The sequence below is a fragment of the Dama dama genome, chromosome 5 (genome assembly GCF_033118175.1).
Source record: "Dama dama isolate Ldn47 chromosome 5, ASM3311817v1, whole genome shotgun sequence".
Taxonomy (NCBI): Eukaryota; Metazoa; Chordata; class Mammalia; order Artiodactyla; family Cervidae; genus Dama; species Dama dama.
The window spans coordinates 11,796,777-11,822,493 of NC_083685.1; the positions used below are offsets into that span (position 1 = coordinate 11,796,777).

Below are 25,717 nucleotides of genomic sequence, written 5' to 3' on the forward strand. Positions count from 1 at the left end.
CCCCTGACATCTTAGGACCTTCCAGAAGGCAAGTTATTTTAAGCTCTCCTGGACCCAAGGCCTGAGCAAATGAAACAAATGCCTTTGGGACAAGAAAGGCTTTTTAAGACCTCTCATTCCCGCCAGAAACACACTTAAAATCTAAAAAATTTAAAGCTCATCACCTCTCTTGGGTTCACTTTGTGCTTCCGGGCTTTGGTTTAGAGGAAGACAAAGTGAAACCCCAAACCCTCTGATCAATGGATTATGACAAATGCTTGCCCTCTGCCACTCCATGCTGTCCTGGGCAGTGCAGGGACTGAACGCCAGCGGGGAGAAGCAGTCAACGCCACTTTCCTGCCAAAGATCGGGCAGACGGAGGCTGATGTTGAAATCTGTTTCTTTTTTTAACAAGGAATGGGACAGGGATGCTAGCCAAGGAGCAGGTTTGCCTGAGGTCTCCACGAGGCATCCACGAACAGAACCAGGGTACCGCAGGTGCAAGGGAGGGGCAGGGCTGTGGGAAGCCTGGCAGGCTAGTCCTGGGGAACACCCCCTAAACTGGGGGTGCAGGATAAGGACCCCACAGAATTAGTCTCCCACTAGCGTATGTGTCAGAACTTGGGGGTCAAACATGGAGTCAGGCATTCAGGTACATGCACCTACCATCAGACCACCAAGCCCACAACAAAACAGAAAAGATGCACTCTCCCCCTCCCCCAGCCCACCCTACCATCTTACTTCTGCTGGGCAGATCATCCGGGCCCAGGTCGTCGGAGGGAGCCAGTGGGGTGTTGCCACTCTCATCCAAGGTCAGGATGAGGGAAACGTCCTCATCTAAACTCACGGCCATGTTCTTCTCTCCTGCAGCCCTCAGGAGGTGATGTCCAAGGCTTTAAGTAGTCTCTCCTTTGAGCTCCCGGTCAAAGCTACTGGCCCCGAGGTGCTTCTCAGAAACTCCTCCATCAGTGGCATCTTCTAGGGTTTGGGGAATTAAAAAAAAAAGAAAAAGACAATTATCATAATACAACCACTGATGAAAATGTTCTGGAATCAGACGGTGGTGATGGTTGCATAACTTTACAAGTATACTAAAAATGGTACCCTTTAAGATGGTGGATCTTACAGTAATGTGAATTGTATCTTAATAATAATAATAAAAAAGAGTATCCCAGGATGTGCCACTGTACTATGCTTTGTCGCTCAGTCATGTCCAACTCTTTGAGACCCCATAGACTGTAGCCCGCCAGGCTCTTTGTTCATGGGGATTCTCTAGGCAATACTGGAGTGGGTTGCCATGCCCTCTTCCAGGGAATTGTCCCAACCCAGGAATCAAACCCAGGTCTCTCTCACTGCAGGCAGATTCTTTACTGTCTGAGCCAATAATAGCACTGAAATATGGCAGATGGGGCGGGAACTTTAAAAGAACACATACTAAAAAGTTAAGCGTAATTATGTTTGCAGATTGAGATTATGGCTAGTATGTTCCATCTCCACCCGTCTTAACCCTTGTTCGTGTGTTTCGTAAAGATATTAAATACTTTACATATATATATATGGAGTCTTTTGGGCCTAGAAAAGAGAACAACAGTCTCAAAGGCCCCTTGCTGAATCATCTAACTTCGGAGAAAACAAAGCATAACTTTAGTTCCACCCTGATGCTCCAGGCCAGTTGCATCTATCTGGGACTTATCACCCCCTGTCCGGAAACCTACCACCCCCTACACACGCCCAGAAGACTTATCACCCCCTGCCCAACTACAAATGTCATCTCAGCAAAAGAATACTCAAAATAACCCGCCTGATTGATGTTTCCCTTATCGGTTCCACAAACCTCCCTATAAGTATGAAGCCTCCCTGATTCCTCTCAGCTCTCAGCCTGGTCGTTAGGCCAACTATCGCCCCTCCTTGCCTAAATAAAGGTAACCTACTTCTGGTGAGCTCATCCTTCCTCTTCTGCCTCGGCGGAACTGTACCTTACATTCTTGGTGCCAAAACCCTGGAGGGGGCGAGGCACCCGTCTCACTCTCTCACTCTCCCTCCATTTCATTGTTTTCCCCAGAGTCTGGGAGCACGAACGTCCTCCGAGCTCACTTCTCTGCCAGGGCTCTTAAGTTCCCCTCGGGGACGCCTAGTGCCTTCGTGAGCGGGGCAAGTCTCGTGCTAAGGCTTTATTGATGCTTTGCGTTCCCGCAGGCCTCGGCTTTACCCCCTTTTCTCTCTCTGACGACCTCCAGAACAGGGACCTCTTGCCATTCGACCACTCCACATGCAACACTCCACTCAAGCCGGCCCCTAGATTAAGGTAAGATCCGATCCGGACGGAGTTCTAGAGGCGCCCTAGAGCTCAGTCCTCTCCGGGTCCCGGGGACCCCCGGCCCAGGGCCACTCTGTGGGCGACAGCGGGGGACACTCCACCTCGACACAGAGCTCTCTTCTCATAACTCCTATTGTGACTACGGGTGACGACTCGAGTTCCCAATAGGAGCCTCTGCTTGCCTTTCAATTATGGGGTCTGGCCACTCTGTCCCAAAAGATTCCCCTCTGGCCTGTGTTCTCAAAAATCTCAAACCACTCTCACTCACTGAACTCAAAGCTAACCGCTTAAAGCAACTCTGTACACAGATTTGGCCTCAATACCAATTAGACAATCAAGACCACTGGCCTGAAGTCAGCACATTTGACTTTTAACATTCTCCAAAATCTCACTGACTTCCTTAAATGGAATGGCAAGTGGTCGGAGATCCCCTATGCCCACGCTTTTTGGGCCCTTCGGAGCAGGCCCTCCCTATGCCAGGCCTGCTCCACCCATGAGGTCCTTCTATGCACCTTGCCTCCCAAGCAAAAGGGCTCTTCTTCCTCAACTAACCGCAGACCGCAACCTTTCGCACCCCCGGAGTTTGACTCCGCGGACGAGCCCCCTCCCTACCCGCCACCCCACCAACTCTCTCCTTCCCCTTCATCCAACTCACCTACTGGCACTGAAACCTCTCCTGACTCCCCCTTGGCCCCGCTACCCCATCTCCCTGACTCCCCGTCCTCACTTCCCTCCCCCACTGCCACATGGTCACGTACCCAACACATGTTTCCCTGAGAGAGGTGGCAGGGCCAGAGGGCCCCACCCAAGTCCATGTGCCATTTTCATTGTCAGACGTGAGTCAGATAGAAGAAAAGTTGGGATCATTTCCTGAAAAGCCTACCAGATACAGAAAAGAATTCCTGAGACTCTGCCAGGCCTATAACCTCACATGGAGTGACGTATATTATATCCTAAATGCCACTCTCACTCCAGATGAAAAAGACCATATCTGGCAAGCCGCAAAAGCCCATGCTGATCATTTACATAACCAAGACAGCCCAGTTGCTGATGAGGCGGTGCCTCAGTTAGATCCCCACTGGACTTACCAGCCGGGTGACCCAGGTATCAGGAGACTCAATCATATGATCACCTGCATTCTGGAAGGAATGCAGAAAAATACTCATATCCATGTAAATTATGATAAAGTCAGAGAAATTACCCAAGGGGCAGATGAAAATCCAGCCTTATTCTTGGCACGCCTCACAGAGGCAGTCCAGAAGTATACCAGCCTATATATCACTACCCCCGCTGGGTTACTCTACCTTCACGTTCAGTTCATCAGCCAATCTGTCCCTGATATCAGACGCAAGCTTCGATAACTAGAAAAGGGCCCTAAGAACCCCCCAGAGAGACCTTCTAGAAGTAGGCTTTAAGGTGTTCAGTGATAGAGAGGAGGAGGCTAAGAGAGAAAAAGAACATGAGAGAAAAGCTAAATATGCCTTTTTGGCAGCAGCAATTAAGGAAAGAGATCAGCCTGGCCCAAGTCATCCCAGAATGGGGCTTAAGACGCCCCCCAGACCCTGCTTCTGATGCAACCAGTCAGGACACTGGGCAAAGGCATGTCCAAACCCGCGGCCCCCCACAAAAGCATGCCCAAACTGTGGAAATGGGGACTGGAAGATGGACTGTCCCCAGGGATGCCCTGGCGCCCTCCCAGACCTGGAGAGTGGAATGTCCACAGGGACGCCCTGGCACATCTGAGGAGATCCCCACTTCTCCCCCAAACCCCAGCCCAACTCTACGAGAGTTGTTCCAATGACAGGGCCTGGGTTCCAGCCCCCCAGTCCGTGTCCCAAACACGAGTTCAGAACTTAGGGTAGACAGGGCAGTGGCCGAAAAAAAGATCTCTTTTATAGTAGACACTGGAGCCACTTTCTCTCTCTTAACTTCCTACTCTGGCCCAACTCAAGACTCAGAACTTGCAATCAAGGGGGTCTCTGCAGTTCCCCTAAGGCCAAAAATCAGTCCTCCATTACTCTGTCAATTTGGAAAAGCGACCCTTATACACTCATTCCTCATAATGCCTTAGTGCCCAATGGCACTCCTAGGGAGAGATTTGTTATCCAAATTGGGGGTCTTTATTACCATACCCCACCTTGATACAGTCTCTATATTCTGCATGCAGATGGCACCTAGACAGGCCCTGTCCCTCTCCCCTGACCTTCCCTTGGATCTACCCACCTTAGACCCCCAAGTCTGGGACACTGATCACCTATCCATAGCCAAACATCATCCCCCAGTCTACATTAAACTAAAAGACCCCTTGACTATAATCACCCAACAACAGTACTCTCTCACCCCGGAGGCCCACAAGGGACTTAAGCCTATCATAAACCGTCTTCTTCAAGCCTCTATCCTAATTCCTACCCATTCACCACACAACACCCCTATTCTGGCAGTAAAGAAGGGACCAAACTCTTGGAGTTTCTCAGTCCTGGTCCAGGACCTGAGAAAAATCAATGAGGCTATTATGCCGACATTCCCAGTAGTCCCTAACCCTTATGATCTTCTGTCTACCATACCCCCCAATGCAACCCACTTCACAGTATTAGATCTCAAAGATGCTTTTTTCACCATCCCCCTCCACCCCTCTCCCAATCCCTTTGCGCCTTCACCTAGCAAGACCTCGAGACTCATGTGTCCCAACAGCTAACATGGACAGTTCTCCCCCAGGGGTTCAGAGACAGTCCCCACTTTTTTGGACAGGCTTTACAAAAGGACCTACAGACACTCGACCTAACCCCGAGTCATCTCCTCCAATACATCTACCTATTGGATGTACGTATTGGTATTGCCCAAGAGGTGGCCTCCCTGCATACAGGCCATGGCTGCTATCGCAGACCTCGTACCCGAAGCAAATAAACTCTCCAGACATGCCCCTTTAACAGTCTGTTCTCCACACACCTTCCGAGACTTGCTATCACATCGGGCTTTCCTCTCCCTTCCCCCTTCCAGGATACAGGTCCTACATGCCTTTCTTCTCGACCCTCAGCTCTCATTCTCCCCCTGCTCTCCCCTTAACCCCGCCAGCTTATTACCCATGTCCTCTACAACAGACTCCCTCTTACAAAGCTGCAGCCTGACAGTAGATCTTACCCAAAACCCCTTCCAACATCTAACAGATCAGCCCATCCTTGACCCAGACACCCCACACTGGTTCATTGATGGTAGCTCTCAAAAATCGCCACCCTTTGCAGCAGGATATGCCATCATCCAGGGACACCTTTGTCACAATCATGGAACCCGGACAATTGAAGCTTCACCGCGGCCACCTCACACCACCTCTCAACAGGCAGAACGGATAGCTCTCACCAGAGCTTTAACTCTAGCTAAAAATCTAAGGGTTAACATCCACACAGACTCCAGATATGCCTATAACATACTTCATTCAAACGTCCTAATATGGAGAGAAAGAGGTTTCCTAACCCAAAGGGCATCCCCCATTATTAATTCAGACCTGATCCACAAACTTCTAGAGGCAGCACTCTTACCAAACAAAGCCGCCGTCCTCCACTGTAGGGGACATCGTCCTCCACTATAGGGGACATCGAAAGGGAAGTCTCGTATTAGCCTCCAACAATGCTGCAGACCGGAAGGCAAAGGAGATAGCCCTGTCCCATCCTTCCCTCCAGTCCCCTGTCATCCTATCTTTGACTCCACCCGACCCTCCCACCACCAGAGAAATCCTCTCTTATCTACACTCACTTTTTCATCCCTCATCCAAGACACTCCAACAGTTCCTCCGTAACCACTTCCCCATATCCAGGGCTGACCAAAAATATTTAGATAACCTTACCCGCTCCTGTCAAACATGTCAACGTACTAACCCCAATTCCGACCTTAAACCGACATCCTTTCCAACCCATCAAATGCAAGGCAGCCTCCCAGCTCAGGATTGGCAGATAGACTTTACTCATATGCCCCGAGTCCGGAGAGTCAGATACCTTCTAGTCCTTGTGGACACCTTTTCGGGATGGGTAGAAGCATTTCCTACTACAAACAATAGAGACCACACCATGGCCCACATCCTCATCACAGAAATTATCCCCAGGTTTGGCCTGCCTGTTATATCCCTACAGTCTGATAATGGCCCGGAATTTACACCCAAGGTCACCCAACAACTTGTCCAATTCTTACAGATACCCTGGAAATTTCACATTCCATACCGTCCCCAGTCCTCAGGAAAGGTAGAAAGGATGAATAGAATAATCAAAGAAACCCTTACCAAACTAACCCTCGAGGTACATCTGGACTGGACTAAACTTTTTCCAATTGTTCCCCTCAGAATACGGGCTTTGCCCAGAAAGCCCCTGGGGCTGAGACCCTTTGAGGTCTTGTATGGAAGGCCCATGCTCCCTCCTGGACTCCCCGCTGAACCTCCTCCCATACCAAGCTTCCTACACTCCCCTCTGCTAGCGGAACTCCACGATGCCCTCTGGAAATACGTCAACCACAATTTGCCTGCCCCTGACCCCCAAGCCTCCCTGCCCCCTTTACAAATTGGGGACATGGTCTATCTGCCTGATAGTCCCCAGGGTGATGTAACCCCAAAGGGGCAGGGACCATTCAAAGTCACCCTCCTTACCCCAACTGCAGTTAAACTCGAGAAGGTCACTTCCCGGGTACACCTCTCTCGCCTAAAACAGGTCACCTCCAATCCTGCACTGCCCTCCTTAAATGACACCTATCAGGTGTCCCTCACAGGACCCACCTCCTTAAAATTCACTCGGCGACAACCCCTGTCAACCATCGGAGGGGACACTGAATGACCGGACTCTCTTCAACCTACAACTGTTCCTGACCCAACTACTACAAGACCTCTGGATCAGCGCCCCAACAGGAACCTCCTTCAAAGACCTGACTACACTGGTGTCTCGACTGTGGCTCCAGGAACCTTCCACAACCTGACTCCAGACGAAATCGATTTCTTTACTCTCATTCTTTACATCATTCTACATCCTGATGAGCACTGCTCCTCCTCAGATTCAAACAACCACCAACTGGGGGCCTTCTGCCCCTCACCCTGACTGGCCTCTCCCTGTCTCTCTAACCATAACTGCACTCCTAATCTTAATCCTTGCTATAGGCCTAGTAACTGTCTCCCCTCAGGACTGGCCGCCTATCCTTCGTCTTTCCGTGGGCATCGCCTACGTTGCTGGCTGTGTTCTGCTCCTAGGGCGCTATTTCCTCTGCACTGCCTAACTAACAGCCCATGACTCCTCTGCTCTTTATCCTTGCTTATCCCCAGCCTTCTGGCCACTCCCTGCCCCTGCTCAGACATTTATTCCTACGTACATTCCTCATGTTTTAATACAGCTCCAAAACCATGCACCATGAACCTCGGGGGCGGGAAGTCCAAATCCCTACTCACTGTCAAAGTTCAAAAGAGAGGGAGTTTCGTGAGTATCTATCATAAGCCAAATGGAAGAAACATATGTTTCTATCCCATTACCCATTGGGGGTACTCAGAAGGGGGCAGGGTACCAGATCAAAATCGGGAAAAGAAACAAGAACAAGTCATAAAGAACATAATTTCCCGGTTACAGGTGACCCCTGAGCCTTATAAACGCCTAGACCTTCCCAATTATGGCCTCTCCTGAAACCTCCCTCTGGCAACCAACACCTTACCCGCCTTCTCAACTCTTCCTTCCCATTCTTCCAGTACACACAGCACACATCCCAGTGCTGGATATGCATGTCACTGTCTCCCTCACCACACAGAGCAATTCCCTTACTCTCAACCTGGCTGTCACAGGGCAACTATACCTCCCCTTCCCAACAGAAAACTACACCACTCATTGGGCCAGTCTCTGACAACGTCCTACTCTCAGCCTCTTCAAACCTAACCTGTATTAACTACTCTAGTCCCAACTACACTGGTCTTACAAACTCTGCTCCCTCCTTCTGTTCTACTTGGGTTCTCTGGAACACCACAAATAATTGCACCAATCCGGGAATCTTCATTCTCTGTGGGACCTATGCATTTTCATGCCTCCCCTTAGAAACCCGTGGACCCTGCATCTTGGTCTTCCTGACCCCAGGCCTAACATTCCTCAAAGAAGAGATAGAACAAATAGTCTACCCCCAAGGGAAACTTTCCCACAGAAAAAGACAGGCTGTCATAGCCCCCCTGTGATTGGGACCAGCATAGCAGCAGCCCTAGGCACCGGGATCGGAGGCATCTCGACCTCTGCCCCTTTCTACTACAAGCTGTCCCAAGAACTTAATGAGGGCATGGAGCGGGTAGTGGAGTCCTTCGTTTCAATGCAAAGACAAATTGACTCATTAGCTTCTGTGGCCCTACAAAAGAGGCCATGGACCTTCTCACCGCAGAAAAGGGAGGGACCTGCCTTTTCCTAGGAGAGGACGGCTGCTACTTTGTTAATGAGACGGGCATAGTCCAGGGCAGAGTCAAAGAACTTAGAGACAGAATGAATGTCGCAGAAATGAGTTACAAAACCTTTACCCTCCCCAAAACCTGTTCCAACAGATCCTCCCTTGGTTGCTCCCTTTCCTGGGACCATTGGTACTTATCATTCTATTCCTCTTATTTGGACCCTGTCTCTTCAATCTCTTGCAAAGGTTTCTCCAAGAACGGATTCGGGCCATCTCTCGAGATCAGGTCAAGACCATCCTTCTTCTTGAGAGCCTCACCTCAAGCTCAGAAAAAAGAGACCGTGAGCCCTAAGATGATCCCCATTCCAGACCCAAAACCGTTGCCCCTATCCAGCAGGAAGTAGCCAGAGAGATACGGCGCCCTTTTCCCCATTTTTTTTATGATTTCAGGGTCTGGAATGAAGGAGTCTTTTGGGCCTAGAAAAGAGAACAACAGTCTCAAAGTCCCCTTGCCAAATCATCTAACTTCGGAGAAAACAAAGCATAACTTTAGTTCCACCCTGATGCTCCAGGCTGGTTGCATCTATCTGGGATTTATCACCCCCTGTCCGGAAACCTACCACCCCCTACACCCGCCCAGAAGACTTATCACCCCCTGCCCAACTACAAATTCATCTCAACAAAAGAATACTCAAAATATCCCGCCTGATTGACGTTTCCCTTATCAGTTCCACAAACCTCCCTATAAATATGAAGCCTCCCTGATCCCTCTCGGAGCTCAGCCTCGTTGTTAGGCCAACTGTTGCCCCTCCTTGCCTAAATAAAGGTAACCTACTTCTGTTGAGGTCGTCTTTCCTTTTCTGCCTTGCTGGAACTGTATGTTACATATATGACCGTTCATATAATAGTATTAGTACTCAGTGAGGGTTTACTATATACTGGGGCTCTTCTAGCAATTTTTACGTAAAGTTGATTGAAACTCAATAATAGTAAGTAGGATTATTGTCCCGCTTTACAGAAGGGGAGACTTAAGGCTCAGAGAGGTTAAGTAACTTGTCCAAGATCCCACAGCAGGAAAGTCAAGCTTTGAACTACATAATCTGACTTCAGACCTGTGCTCCCAGCCACCATGCTACAATTCTTCCAAGTCCAGCCCTGGTATTTAGGCAGCACTTAGCTCCAATAACCTATAAATAGTGTGCCAGGTCATCTAAACGTACCCATATCATTCTTACAGAGGCACTATTCTCCTAGATTTAGGTATTTGGGGAGGAAAGGGAAGAGACTAGAATATTTTTTTAAGTGAAATGCTTATTTGGAACTTCCAATTCAAAACCGTCAGAACTAGCCTTTTACAGTTCCTATTTATACACATTCCCGTTTCCGCTGAGGAGGACCAAAAGAAATGCAAGCACTCAGCAGATCTCACAGCAGACCTTTGAACTTGAAAACAGCAGCAGGTTCCTTCCTCAAACTGCAGTTTTCTGGTCTCAATCAAGTTTTCCTCCAAACCAACCCACTGAAAGGCAACCCAGCAATTTACCTCCTTCAGAAACCTCCACGACCATTCAAGGCAGGGCCCTGTGCATCAATAGCTTCTTAAAAAGTAGGCAGTTTAAAGTGAGCACTATTCTTTGCTGCTAAGCCTGTAGCGCTCTGCTCAGCAAACTTCCTGTGAGATTTTTTTTTAAGTTTCCTCCAGATCTGGGGATTCATTTTACTTTTAAATCTCAGTAGTGGGAAAACAGAAAAGGAAATTCCAAATGAGATGCTACCATTTGGCTGTCTTAAAGCATTTTATGTCTTTTTTTTTTTCTTTCTGGCTTAACTTTTCATCACAGATACTTTCAAATATATTCAAATGTAGAGAGAATATGTAAATGAACTTCCTTGTATTGATCACTCAGCCCTGACAATTATTAACATCTTGTCCCAGCCAGTATTTATTTTGTAGGCTGGAGAGACTATTAACTTTTTCAACTCATCAAGAAGAGCTTTTTTAATTGTATCATTGCTATTATAGTAGCTACTGGCTTTTATTTTAGCTGTATAATATATGACTGTTTGCTTGTAATGCATGCCTTAGTTTTGTGGCTCTCAGCGGGGGTGATCACAACAGAGATATATGTGGCTCAAAATGTAAATAGTGTTGCTGTTAGGAAAATTTACTTAGCTGATGTCCCCACTTCACAGATGAGTAAAGTAAGGTTTAGAGGGGTTAAATTAACCTACCTCTGGTAAGTAGACCGCGGGGAAGTAATAGAGCCCAGATTTCAACCCAGGCAGTCTGACCCTCCCTGATAACCATTACCCTTCCTCCCTTCCCAGACCAGTCTCCTCATCTGAATTCAAGCCCATAATTTTAGAGAGGGAAAACTGAGGCTCAGAGGAGAGAAGGGACTTACTTAAGGTCACAGTGCTTCTCCCTCTAGAGAGGATCCAGAATGGAAGGGTCACCCCTAGGGAAAGGTCCCAGGGAAAGCCGGCAGGCCGTCCCGCTGTCCACTCGGGCAGACTGATCAGGCAAGAGCCTCTTGCAGGGTGAGTGGCCTGAGGGCGCCAGGGAGATGAGCGCTTGAGAGAAAAGGAGGAGCGAAGAGGCGTGCGGGATCTACTCCACGTGCTCGACTTTGAGCCCCCTCTCCCCGCCCCGGGCTTCCTCGGGCGGTCTCCACGCTGCCCGCCCGCCCCCCGCCCCCGCGCCGACCAGAACTGGAGGGAGAGAAGCGCAGCAGTGAACCCCGCAGCCCCTCTTGGCCCGACCTGCCCGCCTCCCACACCCAAACGCCCAGTCGCAACCTTTCACTCCGAGCCCCCTGCCCCTTGACCCCTGCCCTCTCCGCTGGCCATCCCTCACACGCCTCGAATTCTTACACGCGCCGCCGCAGCAACCCGGGCCGACCGCCGGGGTCCGCACAACCAGCACAGCCCGCCGGCGCAGCCGCCAAAGCCCCGAGCTTGGAGCTGTTGCAGCTGCAGCAGCCGCCGCAGAAACCGCCACCTCAGCCGCTGCCACCACGGCAGCTGCGCCAGCTCTCCCATCCGCCGCCTACTGTCCCCTCCGTCTGGCCGGCACCGCCCCATTCCCCCCTTCGCCGCGCCCCATTGGCTACCTCGGCCGTCATGATGATCTCTGATTGGCCAGCTCTTACGTCCTTCCCCAGTTAATACAAGCCTCCCTGCCCGCCCTGCCTTCCCATTCTCCCCGCCTTACTCGTTCGGCTTAACCCTGAGGGAGGCCCGGCTCTTCCAATTGGTGGAGAGTTACACACACCGTGTTTCTGATTGGTCAGTTCTCAGGAGGCGGACCAAACCGAGGGGAACAAGGAATCGAATGGTGAAAAAGAAAGTTAATCAGACACCGAGTCCCGCCTTCTGAGATTGATGGGTAACCTAGCAACGCAGGTACAGCTGTGGTAATCAACGATAGAAAAACCTAAAGACCACCGAGCAAGTGAGTGATCATGTGGGGAAGGGCTGGAGATGATGGGGAGATGTTGAATGGGGTCTAGTCCTGTATCTTTTGACTCTCTGAGGAATCAGCAGCGCCCTCCCGCCCCCACCGCGAGCCAGTCCCCAACTCAGGAGCCTGGTCTCCAGCCCCTGACTCAGTCTGGACCTCCCTCTCGACCTTCTGCAAAGACGACTGGGCATCCTCTTTGGTGTCTCTGCCTCTACTCTGCCCCTCCTCTGGTCCACTTCATGGTTCCACCTCCTCATCCGTAAAACGTGGATGATACTAGTCAAGTGGAATCACACCAAAGTTAAACTACTTTCAAGTCACACATAGGTGCCGGGGGTGAGAGAGTAGTTTTATAAGCCCCCTACCATTCCATCAACAGCTTATACATCCCAAGGTGAGCATGCAATGAAAGTGAAGCTTTAAATTGTGTACCTTTGTACTAATGTTGGCTTTTTGTGCTATAATAACTTTAGACCTTAACTTCCATCCCTGTTCTTAAAAATATAATTTCATTTACATACTCAAGACGAAGGGTTTGCTGCAAGGATTAACTAAAACAAAGTAGAATAATGATCGCCAGGGGCTGGGGTAGTGGGAAAGGAGAGTTATTACTTAATAGGTACAGAGTTTCAATTTGGGATGATGAAAAAGTTCTGGAAGGCAGATGGTGGTGATGGCTGCATATAGATATGAATATAACAATTTACTGCCACTGAATTTAAAATGGTTCCAGTGGTAAACTTTATGTTGCCTGCATGCGCGCTCAGTTGCTTCAATCCAACTCAGTCGTTCCAGTTGTGTCTTGACTCCGCAAACCCTTGGACGGTAGCCCTCCAGGGTCCTCTGTCCATAAGATTTTGCAGGCAAGAATACCTGAGTGGATTGACATTCCCTCCTCTAGGGGATCTTCCCAACCCAGGATTCCAACCTGGTCTTCTGCACTGAAGGTGGATTCTTTACCGCTGAGGTTATGTATATTTTAACACAATAATAATTTTTCAAACCAACTATAAAGCTAGACAAAGCCATTTATTGCTAAATTAGCACTCTGAAAATCAGCCAAAGGCATAAAACAAACTGAGAGCTTTTATTCATAAAACCACCAAACTTCAGGTTTGTTCTGTACTTACCTGAGACTTCTCTGATTTCCCCATACTCAGTTCTATCTCGATTAATAGTTCAACCAGGGCGGGTAGCCCCCTGAAAACCAAGAGCTTCACTGTTGCTGTCTGATGGGGCTCACTTGATTTGGAGGACTGTTGGCTAAAGTAGCAGTCTTGGTGGGATGAGAACAGGGAACCCCGGCGGGTGTAGCAGTCCAAGGTTGTGGTTCTATTCGGCGCCAACAGTGGACTGAAAGCTCGGAGTTACAGGGAATGGGGCATCCATGCGGAACCTGACGAGCTCTGTGTCTTACCTTGACTGACTAGAGGTTATGCGCATGTGCAGCAGAGACCTGCTTGGGCCCCAGCGACTTAGACATCCTTGGCTGTTGAAGACTGTGTAGACTGGTGTACTGAGTGTATACGGTACTTGCCATCCAAGAATAGGAGTCTTACTGGTTCAAAGATTGAGCACAACCCTTTACTGATTTTTGGCTGAATATTAAACTATGTGGATACATAGGTGACCCCTAGGAAGCCACGTTTTAAAATAAAAATATTTAAAAAAAAAATTAAGCAGAGATATCAGTAGCTGCACACCGTGGAGGAGACTGACTTGACAGATTTAGTCCAGGAAGTAAATTACCAACTGTCCAAGCAAAACAAAAACAGCAATCATTAGGAAGAAAAAAATACTGTGTTGCTACCAAAAAAAAAAAATCTTCCCTCTAAGATTTCCAGTGTTCAATAAAAATTGTGAGATGTGTGTAAACATACTCAGGGGAAAAAAGCAGTCAACAGACACAGTCTCTATGTGTCCCCAGATGTTGGTTTCAGCAGACAGAGACTTCAAAGAACCTATTATAAATACGATCAAAGAACTAAGGAAACCATGTTTAAATAATTGAAAGAAGACAAGATAACAATGACTCATCAAATAGAAAATATTTAGTATCCCAGAATAAATTATGATAAATTAAGGTGTACATTATAATCCCTAAATCAACCACTAAAAAAAAAACCTCAAAAAATTGCCGGGCCAGCCGGAAGATTTCAGCGAGCAACACGACGCGTTCCTTTAGGCTAAGAAATAAAGACACAGAACAGATGGGGTCGAGGGGATCGCTGCAGTCAGCGATGATTCTTTATTTCTCAGGGTTACATTTATACTAAACCAAGAAGAGAATCTTAAGAAGAGAAAATATTTTTCCATATACATCACTTTGAGATAACAATCACCAGAACTCTCTGATAACATCAAGGGTTAAGAAGGGCATCCCGTTTATCTTAAGGGTGGTCGAGAAAGGCTTATCCATCTGCATCATGTGTGCATTCAAGGCTTGCTAATGTTCTGTTAAGATTTAACTTAGATAATAAATTCCAGAGAGGGGTGGCGGGACAGAGAGCTATGTCTGCGAACAGACCCTTGAGGATGAAGGCAGCTCCCAGAGTCAGCCTTTTGGTTCAGGCCGCTCCCTGCAGCTCCCCCTTTTTTATTTAGTAAAATGGCATGCCTGATTCTTTTGGCGTAAGTAATTACTGTGTAGGACAGCCTTGATGTCCCACAGCTCTTTGACAAATTTCTTTATGATACAAGGAGCAATGAACACAAAAAGCGCAAACACTAGGAGCACAGCCACGACCCCCGAAAAAAGGTGCCAAACTGTAGTTACAGAGGGAAAATTTGAAAATAAACTGTTAACAAAATCTTCAGCATTTTTTGCCAAATCCATACTAGCCCGAGGAGCATTTTCTATATCAAGAATTTCCTGATGAAGGTGTATTAGATCCAAGGAAATGTTTTCATTATGCCAAATACCATTTAAATGTAATTTTATCTTATCCCAAGGGGTCTCGGTATTATTATAAATTTTTGGCGTAACACAAATCCAACGATAGTTAGCATGACATCTAATCTTGCTTCTTAGCTTTAACCCTTGCACCTCTTCCCCCAAAAATCTTATTGCATCATAAAGCGCGTTTAGTCTATCCTCCAACTTTATATCTATATCTTCTTGAATTCCTAAAGCTTTAGAAGTATTTTTTGCTAAATTGTCTACAGTGCTAGCAGCATGCACAGACTGAGCTAAAGATACAGAAGCAGTAACAGCAGAAGCAATTAAAGTTATAAGCGATGCTATTCCTAGAACTATTAATCCTATCTCCCTTCGTGGCCTAGCAAGGGCTGTACGAATCTTATTCCACAGCTCAAGCCCTCCCTCCTCATACCAAGGTTCAGTGAGGTTCACAGGCATCATGACGAAGGGCGGTTGTTTGACTATCAGAGCCCCAAAATTATTTTTCATACCCCTTATACAATTAGTCAGGGTACAATTAAAACAATGAACATAATATAGGCTACCATTTTTAGAAAGAGTCACAGAGCCAACAAGGATCATAAAGGGATGGGGTACACAGGCCCGAGGATATCTCTGAGTCGAATTGCACCAGTGATCTCTCCAGGATCGTGCTCCTTTGGTCTTCCCTCTGGTCTCCAAATGTAACCCATCTGTTCTGAAAGCGGCCAACAGCTTCCATATCTCGGTCTGATACACCATGGTACCGCCAAGATTCCAAATTCTGGCTGCAAATTGTCTGCCGACTTCCTTTCCGGGGTTACTGTTGGAGTCTGGCGACCAATCCCAAAGGGAATGTGTGTCATTAGTAATAGAATATACAGTAGCAGTCTCATCTCTACAAAGTTTCCATGGCACAGCTATATATCGTCCTTTTACCCCCAGGCCACAAAATGGAATGTCCTTAGGTCCAGTTCCATTGACTCGTCGTGCGTATCCTGAGGATTGCGTAATGCTAGGAATATCCACTACCCAAGTACGGCCATGGTCCTTCTCATAAGCAAGGTATCCTGCATCTGTAACAGTAAGACATCCTGAAACCCTTTGATGTCGGAAAAAGCACATTGGTAATTGTGAAGAGGATCCCCTATAAGAAATATTAGCACGTTGAGGAGAGATGTGCTTATCAGAGAAGCCTCCTAATAAGATTGTATCATTTACATACACGGGAACAAAACTCATTTCCCATCCAACAGGCTGCAAAAGAGGGGGATCAGGAACATATGCCCAGACGACATCAGCATTCATGGAACTTATCTGGTTTAAAAGAAGTAATAGAGAAATCAATATATTAGTAGGCGAAGCAGTGGGAAGATTCGGAGAATTCTCACACGCCATTTGTAACAGCGCCTGTATCTGCTGGGCTGTTGGTAGCGGGGCTGTCTCCTGGATCGTAAGTCGTCTCATTTGTTCCACCAGCGATCGCCTCCGCGGCGCGTACCAACCTTTCCGGGAGCCAGCGCGGCGCTTCGGCATTCTGTGGGAAAACACAAACATGACCTCTCCCCCATATTAGAACTGGATCCGGCCCATGCCATCTGCCTTCCAGCGGGTCTTTCCACTTGACCAATAGCCGAGCCTTTTTATTATCATAGTGCCAAAAACGTTGAGCTGCTGATTTTCCATTTTTATCGAGGCTCAGAAAATTTAAAACAAACAAAGTGTGACTAAGAAGATTGTTAGGCGTAATAGCATACAAACTCCCCCTTTTTAATTTTTTCAATTGGTGCTGAAGGGTTTGATGTGCTCATTCGACAATACCTTGGCCTTGCGGGTTATAGGGAATACCAGTCTTATGCACAATTCGTAATTGGGCACAAAAAGCTTGAAAATTGCGACCAGTATATCCGGGGCCATTGTCTGTTTTGATACATTTAGGTAGACCCATAGCAGAAAAACTCCGTAAGCAATGCTGAATACAATGTTTACTAGCCTCTCCAGATTGAAGTGTGGCCATGATAAAACCAGAGAAGGTATCAGTAGTAACATGCACATATTTCAATTTTCCAAAATCAGAAATATGTGTAACATCCATTTGCCACAAATCATTGGGGAGTAAACCCCGAGGATTGACTCCATATGTTGGGAGCACAAAAAATTGTGGACAAGTAGGACAAGCTTTTACAATTTGACGAGCGGCTTCCCGAGAAAATCCAAATTGTAACCGTAAAGAATTGCTATTCTGATGGTGTATTGCATGAGAGGCCTGTGCCGCAGAGATAGGGGTTAAGGAAGAATAACATACCATACGGGTGGCTTCATCCGCCAGAGCATTCCCGGCCGCTAAGGGCCCAGGAAGGGCAGTGTGAGCGTGTATGTGCCCAAAAAAGCAAGGATGAGTTCGGGCTCGAATGAGATTCTGAATTTTCAAAAACAAGGTTTGAATAGAGGCCTTTGCAGCTCCAATGAGGGGTACTGTTTCAATGACTGAGAGAGCTCTGACAACATAATGACTGTCAGAGTATAAATTAAAACTTTGAGGAACACGTTGCAGAGCCTGGAGTACTGCAAAAAGCTCTACTTCTTGAGCTGATGAATATGAGGTTTGACAATAATAAGATTCATTTTCGATTACCAAACTGGCTATGCCATTGGAAGATCCATCAGTAAAGACAGTTGTCCCCTTTTTCAAAGGGCATTGCTGCACGACTTTTGGAAAAATAAACTGATGCAGCTGTGCAAATTGTAACAATTTATTAGCAGGATAATGTTGTTTAATCTCTCCTGCATACTGTGCAAGCGCAATTGCCCAATCATCAGAAAATTGAGAGAGCCATAGTTGCTGTTCAGTTGAAAAAGGAATACAGATAAAGTGGGGATCTCTTCCCAAATAGGTCACAGATTCCTGTCTACCTTTTGCTATTACTTTGGCCACAAGAATATGATAAGCACTTAACACCCGTAAGGGAGAAACTGGTAAGTAGATCCACCTTAGAGGGTTATCTTGAAACAGGACACCGGTAGGTGAATGTTCTGAGGCAAGGATATAAAGTCCCCAAGGCCTTTCATAGTCACAGTAACTGGAGTGCTGCTGTGATAAGGCAGTTTCCACTTTCTGAAGAGCTCGCTCTCCAGCTTCTGTGAGGCTACGTGGGGAGGTAGGATTCTTATCTCCCTTTAAGATATCAAAAAGAGGCTTTAATTCGTATGTAGCAAGATGTAGATAGGGTCTAATCCAATTAATGTCCCCGAGCAACTTTTGAAAATCATTAAGTGTTTTCAGATTATCCCTTCGTAAAGCAATGGGCTGAACTCCAAATGTTTCCCTTTCTAAACGAAAGCCAAGATAGGAATAAGGAGGAAAGGTTTGCACCTTTTCTTTGGATATTATTAGCCCTACTGCTTTTAAGGCAGGTTCCATGAAGGCATAAGCTGCTAACAAATACTCTTTATCTATATGCGCTAGCAGTATATCATCCATGTAATGCAGAATATAAGCATCGGAGTATTTCGCCCAAGTTTCCTGTAACGCTGCTGCAACAAATTTCTGGCACAAGGTCGGGCTATTAGCCATACCCTGTGGCAAAACCTTCCAATGATACCTACGCATTGGTTGGGAAAAATTAACAGAAGGAACACTAAAAGCAAATCGAGGGCAATCTTGAGGTGCTAGGGGAATAGTATAGAAGCAATCCTTTAAATATAAGATTATTATGTGGGCGTTCCTAGGAATAGCCATGGGAGAAGGCAATCCTGGTTGTAAAGTTCCCATGACTTCCATAGTTTCATTAACCTTTCGCAGATCCTGCAAAAGCCTCCATTTCCCAGATTTTTTCTTAATAACAAAAATGGGCGAATTCCAAGGTGAATTAGACTGTTCAATATGTCCCAGTTCCAACTGTTCCTGCACCAGTTGTTGGGCAGCGTCAATTTTCTCTTTGGAAAGGGGCCACTGATCAACCCACACAGGCTCCTCAGACTTCCAAGTAATAGGATCTGCGTGAGTTACAGGAGGATCAGAGGTCCCTTCTAAAAATACCCAAGTCCACTTCTTTTTGGTAACCTTTTTGTTTGAACAGGTGCAACAGTTCCCTGATTATTTCTTCCAAGTCCCGAGGTGGGAAGAAGCCCTTGATCCAAGAGTTGATTGCTAACCTGTTCACAGGGGCTGTATAGGTATACTCCCATATGAGTCATAACATCTCGTCCCCACAAATTTACAGGGAGGTTTGGGAGGACATAAGGTCTAATGTCCCCTTCATGACCCTCATGGTCAGTCCAATGTAACAGTTCTGTACTTTGTTCAGGGTTACTAGTTTGACCAATTCCTTGCAATGTTAATATAGCTATCTGTTTAGGCCATTCTTGGGGCCAGTGTCTCTCGGCAATAACAGAAACATCAGCTCCTGTGTCCAAAATACCTGTAAACAACTTTCCATTTATTCTTAATGTTAACTCAGGATGATTATTAGTTATTGCCTGGACCCAGTAGGCGTCAGAGGATCCGAAGGCACCTTCCCCTCTCCTGGAAGCCAATGCTTTCCCAGTCTGCACTGCAGGGACCAATATCAATTGAGCTATACGCTGCCCACTAGCTATGGTGGTAATACATTGTGGGGAATGGGCCATAATTTTGATTTCTCCTGTATAATCAGCATCAATTACTCCAGGAGCTATGAGCAGTCCTTTTATGGTGGAGCTACTACGTCCGAGCAAAAGTCCCACGGTTCCATCAGGCAAAGGGCCATATATCCCAGTGGGCAGAGCTTGCATTCCCATTTCGGGAGTTAATACTGTGTAGGAGGAGGAACAGAGGTCCAAGCCTGCGCTCCCTGAGGTGGCTCTGAACAAGTCTGTGACTCGCCTTCTACCATCCGATTTCCCTGCATTGCCCCATAACATTGTTTCGGGGCCAGGGGCTGGCCCCTCACCCAGTTTCCCGACGGTGAGGGAAGTGGGTTGCCCTGGACATCAATTTTGAATTTACAATCTTTTGCCCAGTGTCTTCCTTTTTTACATCTAGGGCATAAATTAGGAGTTTTAATATTCCCCGAATTGGTTCATTGGGGGCAAAAGGCAGCACGATGTCCGGGCTGGCCACAAACAAAACAGCCAGCATTTCCCCTACTAGGTAATCCTCGTTTATTTTTCATTTGTTGTTGATATAATACTTCTTTTATGCTTTTACCTTGTAAAGCTGCAGCCAGGGTAATACCCTGCATATAGGAAGGTCCAATATCAGCGCATATACGAATGTAATCTGATAGAACCCCCTTTTTTCTGTACGGTCTAAGCTTAGCCTGACAGGCAGAATTTGCATTTTCATAAGCTAACTGTTTAGTAAACACCATTCCAGCCTGCTCATCAGCTATAATCTTACCTACTGCGTCAAGAAGATGAGCCACAAAATCTTGATATGGTTCATCAGGCCCCTGACGAATTTTTGAAAGATCCTCAGTCTTATTACTAGAGCAAGGGAGCTTTTTCCAAGCCTGCCGAGCAGCATTAGAAATTTAAGCATATGCCCCAGGCAGGTAATTTAATTGAGCATTTGTATTCTGATAAGCTCCTTCCCCTATCAACATCTCGTATGTAGTATTAATCCCTTGCCGTTGATTCAATTCAGCTATATGGCCACATTGTTCTGTAAATTCTGATTTCCATAATAAATAGTCCCCTCCTGTTAAGCGAGCTCTCGCTATTTGTTTCCAGTCATTTGGCGGCAAATTTTGACCTCCTAGACTCTCTATCATGGTCTGGGTAAATGGAGCCGTAGGTCCATATTGAGAACAGGCAATTTTTAATTCCTTTAGTTGTTTGAAAGGTAGGGCCTCATAATACCGTTGGTTTTCTTGCTCGAATAACAGGAAAGCAGCGGAGAATCCCTGAACAGTTTCTCCAGCTCTTTGGGCCTGTTGCATAGCCTTTTGCAAAGGGGACAAACTGTGTAATTCACGAGTTATATTCAACGAATTTTCAGGTTTGGAAATAGGCGGAGGATCTAATCCAGCAATAATTGAGGGTGCATAGGCAGGAGGCGCAATAGGGATTGCACCAACGCCTTCATCCCTACCTTCCCTTTTTATATCTTCCTTTATTGTTATTAATAATTGCTGCATGAGTGCCTCCAGACTGTTTGTCGGTGGGGCAGCTGCTGCCTGTACATTCAAATCGTCAGTTACAAGTAATTCCCAACGATCTTCCTTATGATAAGCAGCTGCCTGTTTCTCCAAACTTTCCTCATCCTTTGGAGTCAACGTTCCCTCATTTTCCTTCAAAGGTTTGGCAGATTCTAATTCAAAGGTTGTGGGTCCTTTCCCTTCAGGAGTAGCATAAACTCTGGGAGTAGCATAAATTCGTTCTTCGGGTGGGAGCATGTGTTTTAATTTACTCCCTTCCTCATGTTCAAAATCAAGACAGTCTCTTATTAAAGACCATAATGAAAATGTTTCCACAGGAACTTTATTAGGTCCGTGGAGAGTATAATATGTTTGAATCTGTTTTCCTATCTTTTTCCATATCTCTAAACTCATAGTCCCTTCCTGCGGAAACCAGGGACATACTTCCTCAACAAAACTAAGAAAAGTCTGCAATTTCGTTTTAGTAACCTGCATTCCCTGATCCTGCAACATTATCTGTAACATATGCACAAACAACTGACGGCTATGATCTTGTCCCATGGTTTATACTCTCGACAATATTCCTTCCTGCCCCTCAATATACAAGTATATACATTCTTACTTACCTTAATAGTTTCAACGGGCAGCGGCTGCAAGGAACTTTCGTCGAGCCCCACGCTGTTGGGCGCCACTTGCCGGGCCAGCCAGAAGATTTCAGCGAGCAACACGTCGCGTTCCTTTAGGCTAAGAAATAAAGACACAGAACAGATGGGGTCGAGGGGATCGCTGCAGTCAGCGATGATTCTTTATTTCTCAGGGTTACATTTATACTAAACCAAGAAGAGAATCTTAAGAAGAGAAAATATTTTTCCATATACATCACTTTGAGATAACAATCACCAGAACTCTCTGATAACATCAAGGGTTAAGAAGGGCATCCCGTTTATCTTAAGGGTGGTCGAGAAAGGCTTATCCATCTGCATCATGTGTGCATTCAAGGCTTGCTAATGTTCTGTTAAGATTTAACTTAGATAATAAATTCCAGAGAGGGGTGGCGGGACAGAGAGCTATGTCTGTGAACAGACCCTTGAGGATGAAGGCAGCTCCCAGAGTCAGCCTTTTGGTTCAGGCCGCTCCCCGCAAAAAATATTTTAAAAATCAATGGAATAATCAAAAGAATGGACTAAAAACATTTAACACAATAAAAAGCATTCAGTAAATAGCATGGGGACAAAAAATAAAAGGCATGAGATGAAATAAAAAATAGTAAAACATCAGATGTAAATCCAACTATATGAATAATTTAATGTAAATTATTAAATTAAAAAAAACACTCCAATCAAAATAGAGGTTGCTAGACTAGATTTAAAAAATGAGACTGGAAAATAAAATAAAATAAAAACTGAGACTGGCAGTCCAGTGGTTAGCACTCAGTGCTTTCACTGCCAAAGGTGCAGGTTCAATCCCTGGTCAGGGAAATAAGCTGTGCGGCACAGTCAAAAAAAAGAAAAGAGAAAGAAATGCTTTAAAATAAATGAATAAATAAGTGAGACAAATATATTCTGCCTACAAGAAATTCATCTTAGATTAAAAGACATAGAAGATAAAAAAAACTGGACTCCATGGAAATAGTAGCCATAAGAAAGCTGGAAAGGCTAAACTACTATCAGACAATATTACCTTTAAGGCAAAAAGAAAATATTACTAGAACAAAGAGGGACCATTTGATATTGATAGGAAGGCTAATACACCAGGAAGATATAGCTGGACTGACCATGAAAATATAAGGCACAAATTGCCAAAATCAGAACTGCAGAAACTTAAAGAATTATAAGGAAAATGATGAAAAACTTCATGCCAAAAAATTAAGACAACTTACAGAAGATGAATGAATTCCTCAGTTCAGTTCAGTCGCTCAGTTGTCTGACTCTTTATGACCCCATGAACTGCAACACGCCAGGCCTCCCTGTGTAAGGTACAGTTCTGTCGAGGCAGAAAAGGAAAGACGATCTCAACAGAAGTAGGTTACCTTTATTTAGGCAAGGAGGGGCGACAGTTGGCCTAACAACCAGGCTGAGCTCCGAGAGGGATCAGGGAGGCTATATACTTATGGGGAGGTTTGTGGAAGCGATAAGGGAAACATCAATCAGGCGGGATATTTTGAGTATTCTTTTGTTGAGATGACATCTGTAGTTGGGCAGGGGGTGATAAGTCTTCTGGGCGGGTGTAGGGGGTGGTAGGTTTCCGGACAGGGGGTGATAAATCCCAGATAGATGCAACCAGCCTGGAGCATCAGGGTGGAACTAAAGTTATGCTTTGTTTTCTCCGAAGTTAGATGATTCGGCAAAGGGCCTTTGAGACTGTTGTTCTCTTTTCTAGGCCCAAAAGACTCCTTCATTCCAGACCCGGAAATCATAAAAAAATGGGGAAAAGGGCGCCGTATCTCTCTGGCTACTTCCTGCTGGATAGGGGTGACAGTTTTGGGTCTGGAATGGAGGATCATCTTAGGGCTCACGGTCTCTTTTTTCTGAGCTTGAGGTGAGGCTCTCAAGAAGAAGGATGGTCTTGACCTGATCTCAACAGATGGCCCGAATCCGTTCTTGGAGAAACCTTTGCAAGAGATTGAAGAGACAGGGTCCAAATAAGAGGAATAGAATGATAAGTACCAATGGTCCCAGGAAAGGGAGCAACCAAGGGAGGATCTGTTGGAACAGGTTTTGGGGAGGGTAAAGGTTTTGTAACTCATTTCTGCGACATTCATTCTGTCTCTAAGTTCTTTGACTCTGCCCTGGACTATGCCCGTCTCATTAACAAAGTAGCAGCCGTCCTCTCCTAGGAAAAGGCAGGTCCCTCCCTTTTCTGCGGTGAGAAGGTCCATGGCCTCTTTTGTAGGGCCACAGAAGCTAATGAGTCAATTTGTCTTTGCATTGAAACGAAGGACTCCACTACCCGCTCCATGCCCTCATTAAGTTCTTGGGACAGCTTGTAGTAGAAAGGGGCAGAGGTCGAGATGCCTCCGATCCCGGTGCCTAGGGCTGCTGCTATGCTGGTCCCAATCACAGGCGGGCTATGACAGCCTGTCTTTTTCTGTGGGAAAGTTTCCCTTGGGGGTAGACTATTTGTTCTATCTCTTCTTTGAGGAATGTTAGGCCTGGGGTCAGGAAGACCAAGATGCAGGGTTCACGGGTTTCTAAGGGGAGGCATGAAAATGCATAGGTCCCACAGAGAATGAAGATTCCCGGATTGGTGCAATTATTTGTGGTGTTCCAGAGAACCCAAGTGGAACAGAAGGAGGGAGCAGAGTTTGTAAGGCCAGTGTAGTTGGGACTAGAGTAGTTAATACAGGTCAGGTTTGAAGAGGCTGAGAGTAGGATGTTGTCAGAGACTGGCCCAATGAGTGGTGTAGTTTTCTGTTGGGAAGGGGAGGTATGGTTGCCCTGTGACAGCCAGGTTGAGAGTAAGGGAATTGCTCTGTGTGGTGAGGGAGACAGTGACATGCATATCCAGCACTGGGTTGTGTGCTGTGTGTACTGGAAGAATTGGAAGGAAGAGTTGAGAAGGCGGGTAAGGTGTTGGTTGCCAGAGGGAGGTTTCAGGAGAGGCCATAATTGGGAAGGTCTAGGCGTTTATAAGGCTCAGGGGTCACCTGTAACTGGGAAATTATGTTCTTTATGACTTGTTCTTGTTTCTTTTCCCGATTTTGATCTGGTACCCTGCCCCCTTCTGAGTACCCCCAATGGGTAATGGGATAGAAACATATGTTTCTTCTATTTGGCTTATGATAGATACTCACGAAACTCCCTCTCTTTTGAACTTTGACAGTGAGTAGGGATTTGGACTTCCCGCCCCTGAGGTTCATGGTGCATGGTTTTGGAGCTGTATTATAACATGAGGAATGTACGTAGGAATAAATGTCTGAGCAAGGGCAGGGAGTGGCCAGAAGGCTGGGGAGCGCAGCAAGGATAAGGAACCAGAGGAGTCATGGGCTGTGATTTAGGCAGTGCAGAGGAAATAGCGCCCTAGGAGCAGAACACAGCCAGCAACGTAGGCGATGCCCACGGAAAGACGAAGGATAGGCGGCCAGTCCTGAGGGGAGACAGTTACTAGGCCTATAGCAAGGATTAAGATTAGGAGTGCAGTTATGGTTAGAGAGACAGGGAGAGGCCAGTCAGGGCGAGGGGCAGAAAGCCCAAAGTTGTTTGAATCTGAGGAGGAACTGTGCTCATTAGGATGTAGAATGATGTAAAGAATGAGAGTAAAGAAATCGATTTCGTCTGGAGTCAGGTTGTAGAAGGTTCCTGGAGCCACAGTTGAGACACCAGTGTAGTCAGGTCTTTGAAGGAGGTTCCTGTTGGGGCGCTGATCCAGAGGTCTTGTAGTAGTTGGGTCAGGAACAGTTGTAGGTTGAAGAGAGTCCAGGTCATTCAGTGTCCCCTCCGATGGTTGACAGGGGTTGTCGCTGGGTGAATTTTAAGGAGGTGGGTCCTGTGAGGGACACCTGATAGGTGTCATTTAAGGAGGGCAGTGCAGGATTGGAGGTGACCTGTTTTAGGCGAGAGAGG

General features: G+C 46.5%; 2 protein-coding genes across 4 annotated transcripts in view; one reads left to right on the forward strand and one right to left on the reverse strand.

Annotated features, from left to right (window-relative positions):
- The window catches only part of TPCN1 (two pore segment channel 1), a 71,029-nt gene extending 59,295 nt beyond the window's left edge, over positions 1-11,734 (reverse strand). The window contains exons 1-2 of one of the 3 annotated variants that reach the window (XM_061141819.1): positions 11,549-11,734; positions 721-954 (exon numbers count right to left, since the gene is read on the reverse strand). In XM_061141819.1, coding sequence (XP_060997802.1) covers positions 721-832 — 112 coding nt within the window. In that variant the 5' untranslated portion in view covers positions 833-954; positions 11,549-11,734. Of the gene's footprint in view, positions 1-720; positions 958-11,548 lie in introns of those variants that run through there. The other 2 variants (XM_061141818.1, XM_061141822.1) reach the window with 2 other exon arrangements.
- A 264-nt stretch (positions 11,735-11,998) lies between these two features.
- Positions 11,999-25,717, forward strand: part of IQCD (IQ motif containing D) — a 48,448-nt gene continuing 34,729 nt past the window's right edge. The window contains exon 1 of the mRNA XM_061141833.1: positions 11,999-12,128. The gene's annotated coding sequence lies outside the window, so the exon portion shown is untranslated. The remainder of the gene's footprint in view (positions 12,129-25,717) is intronic.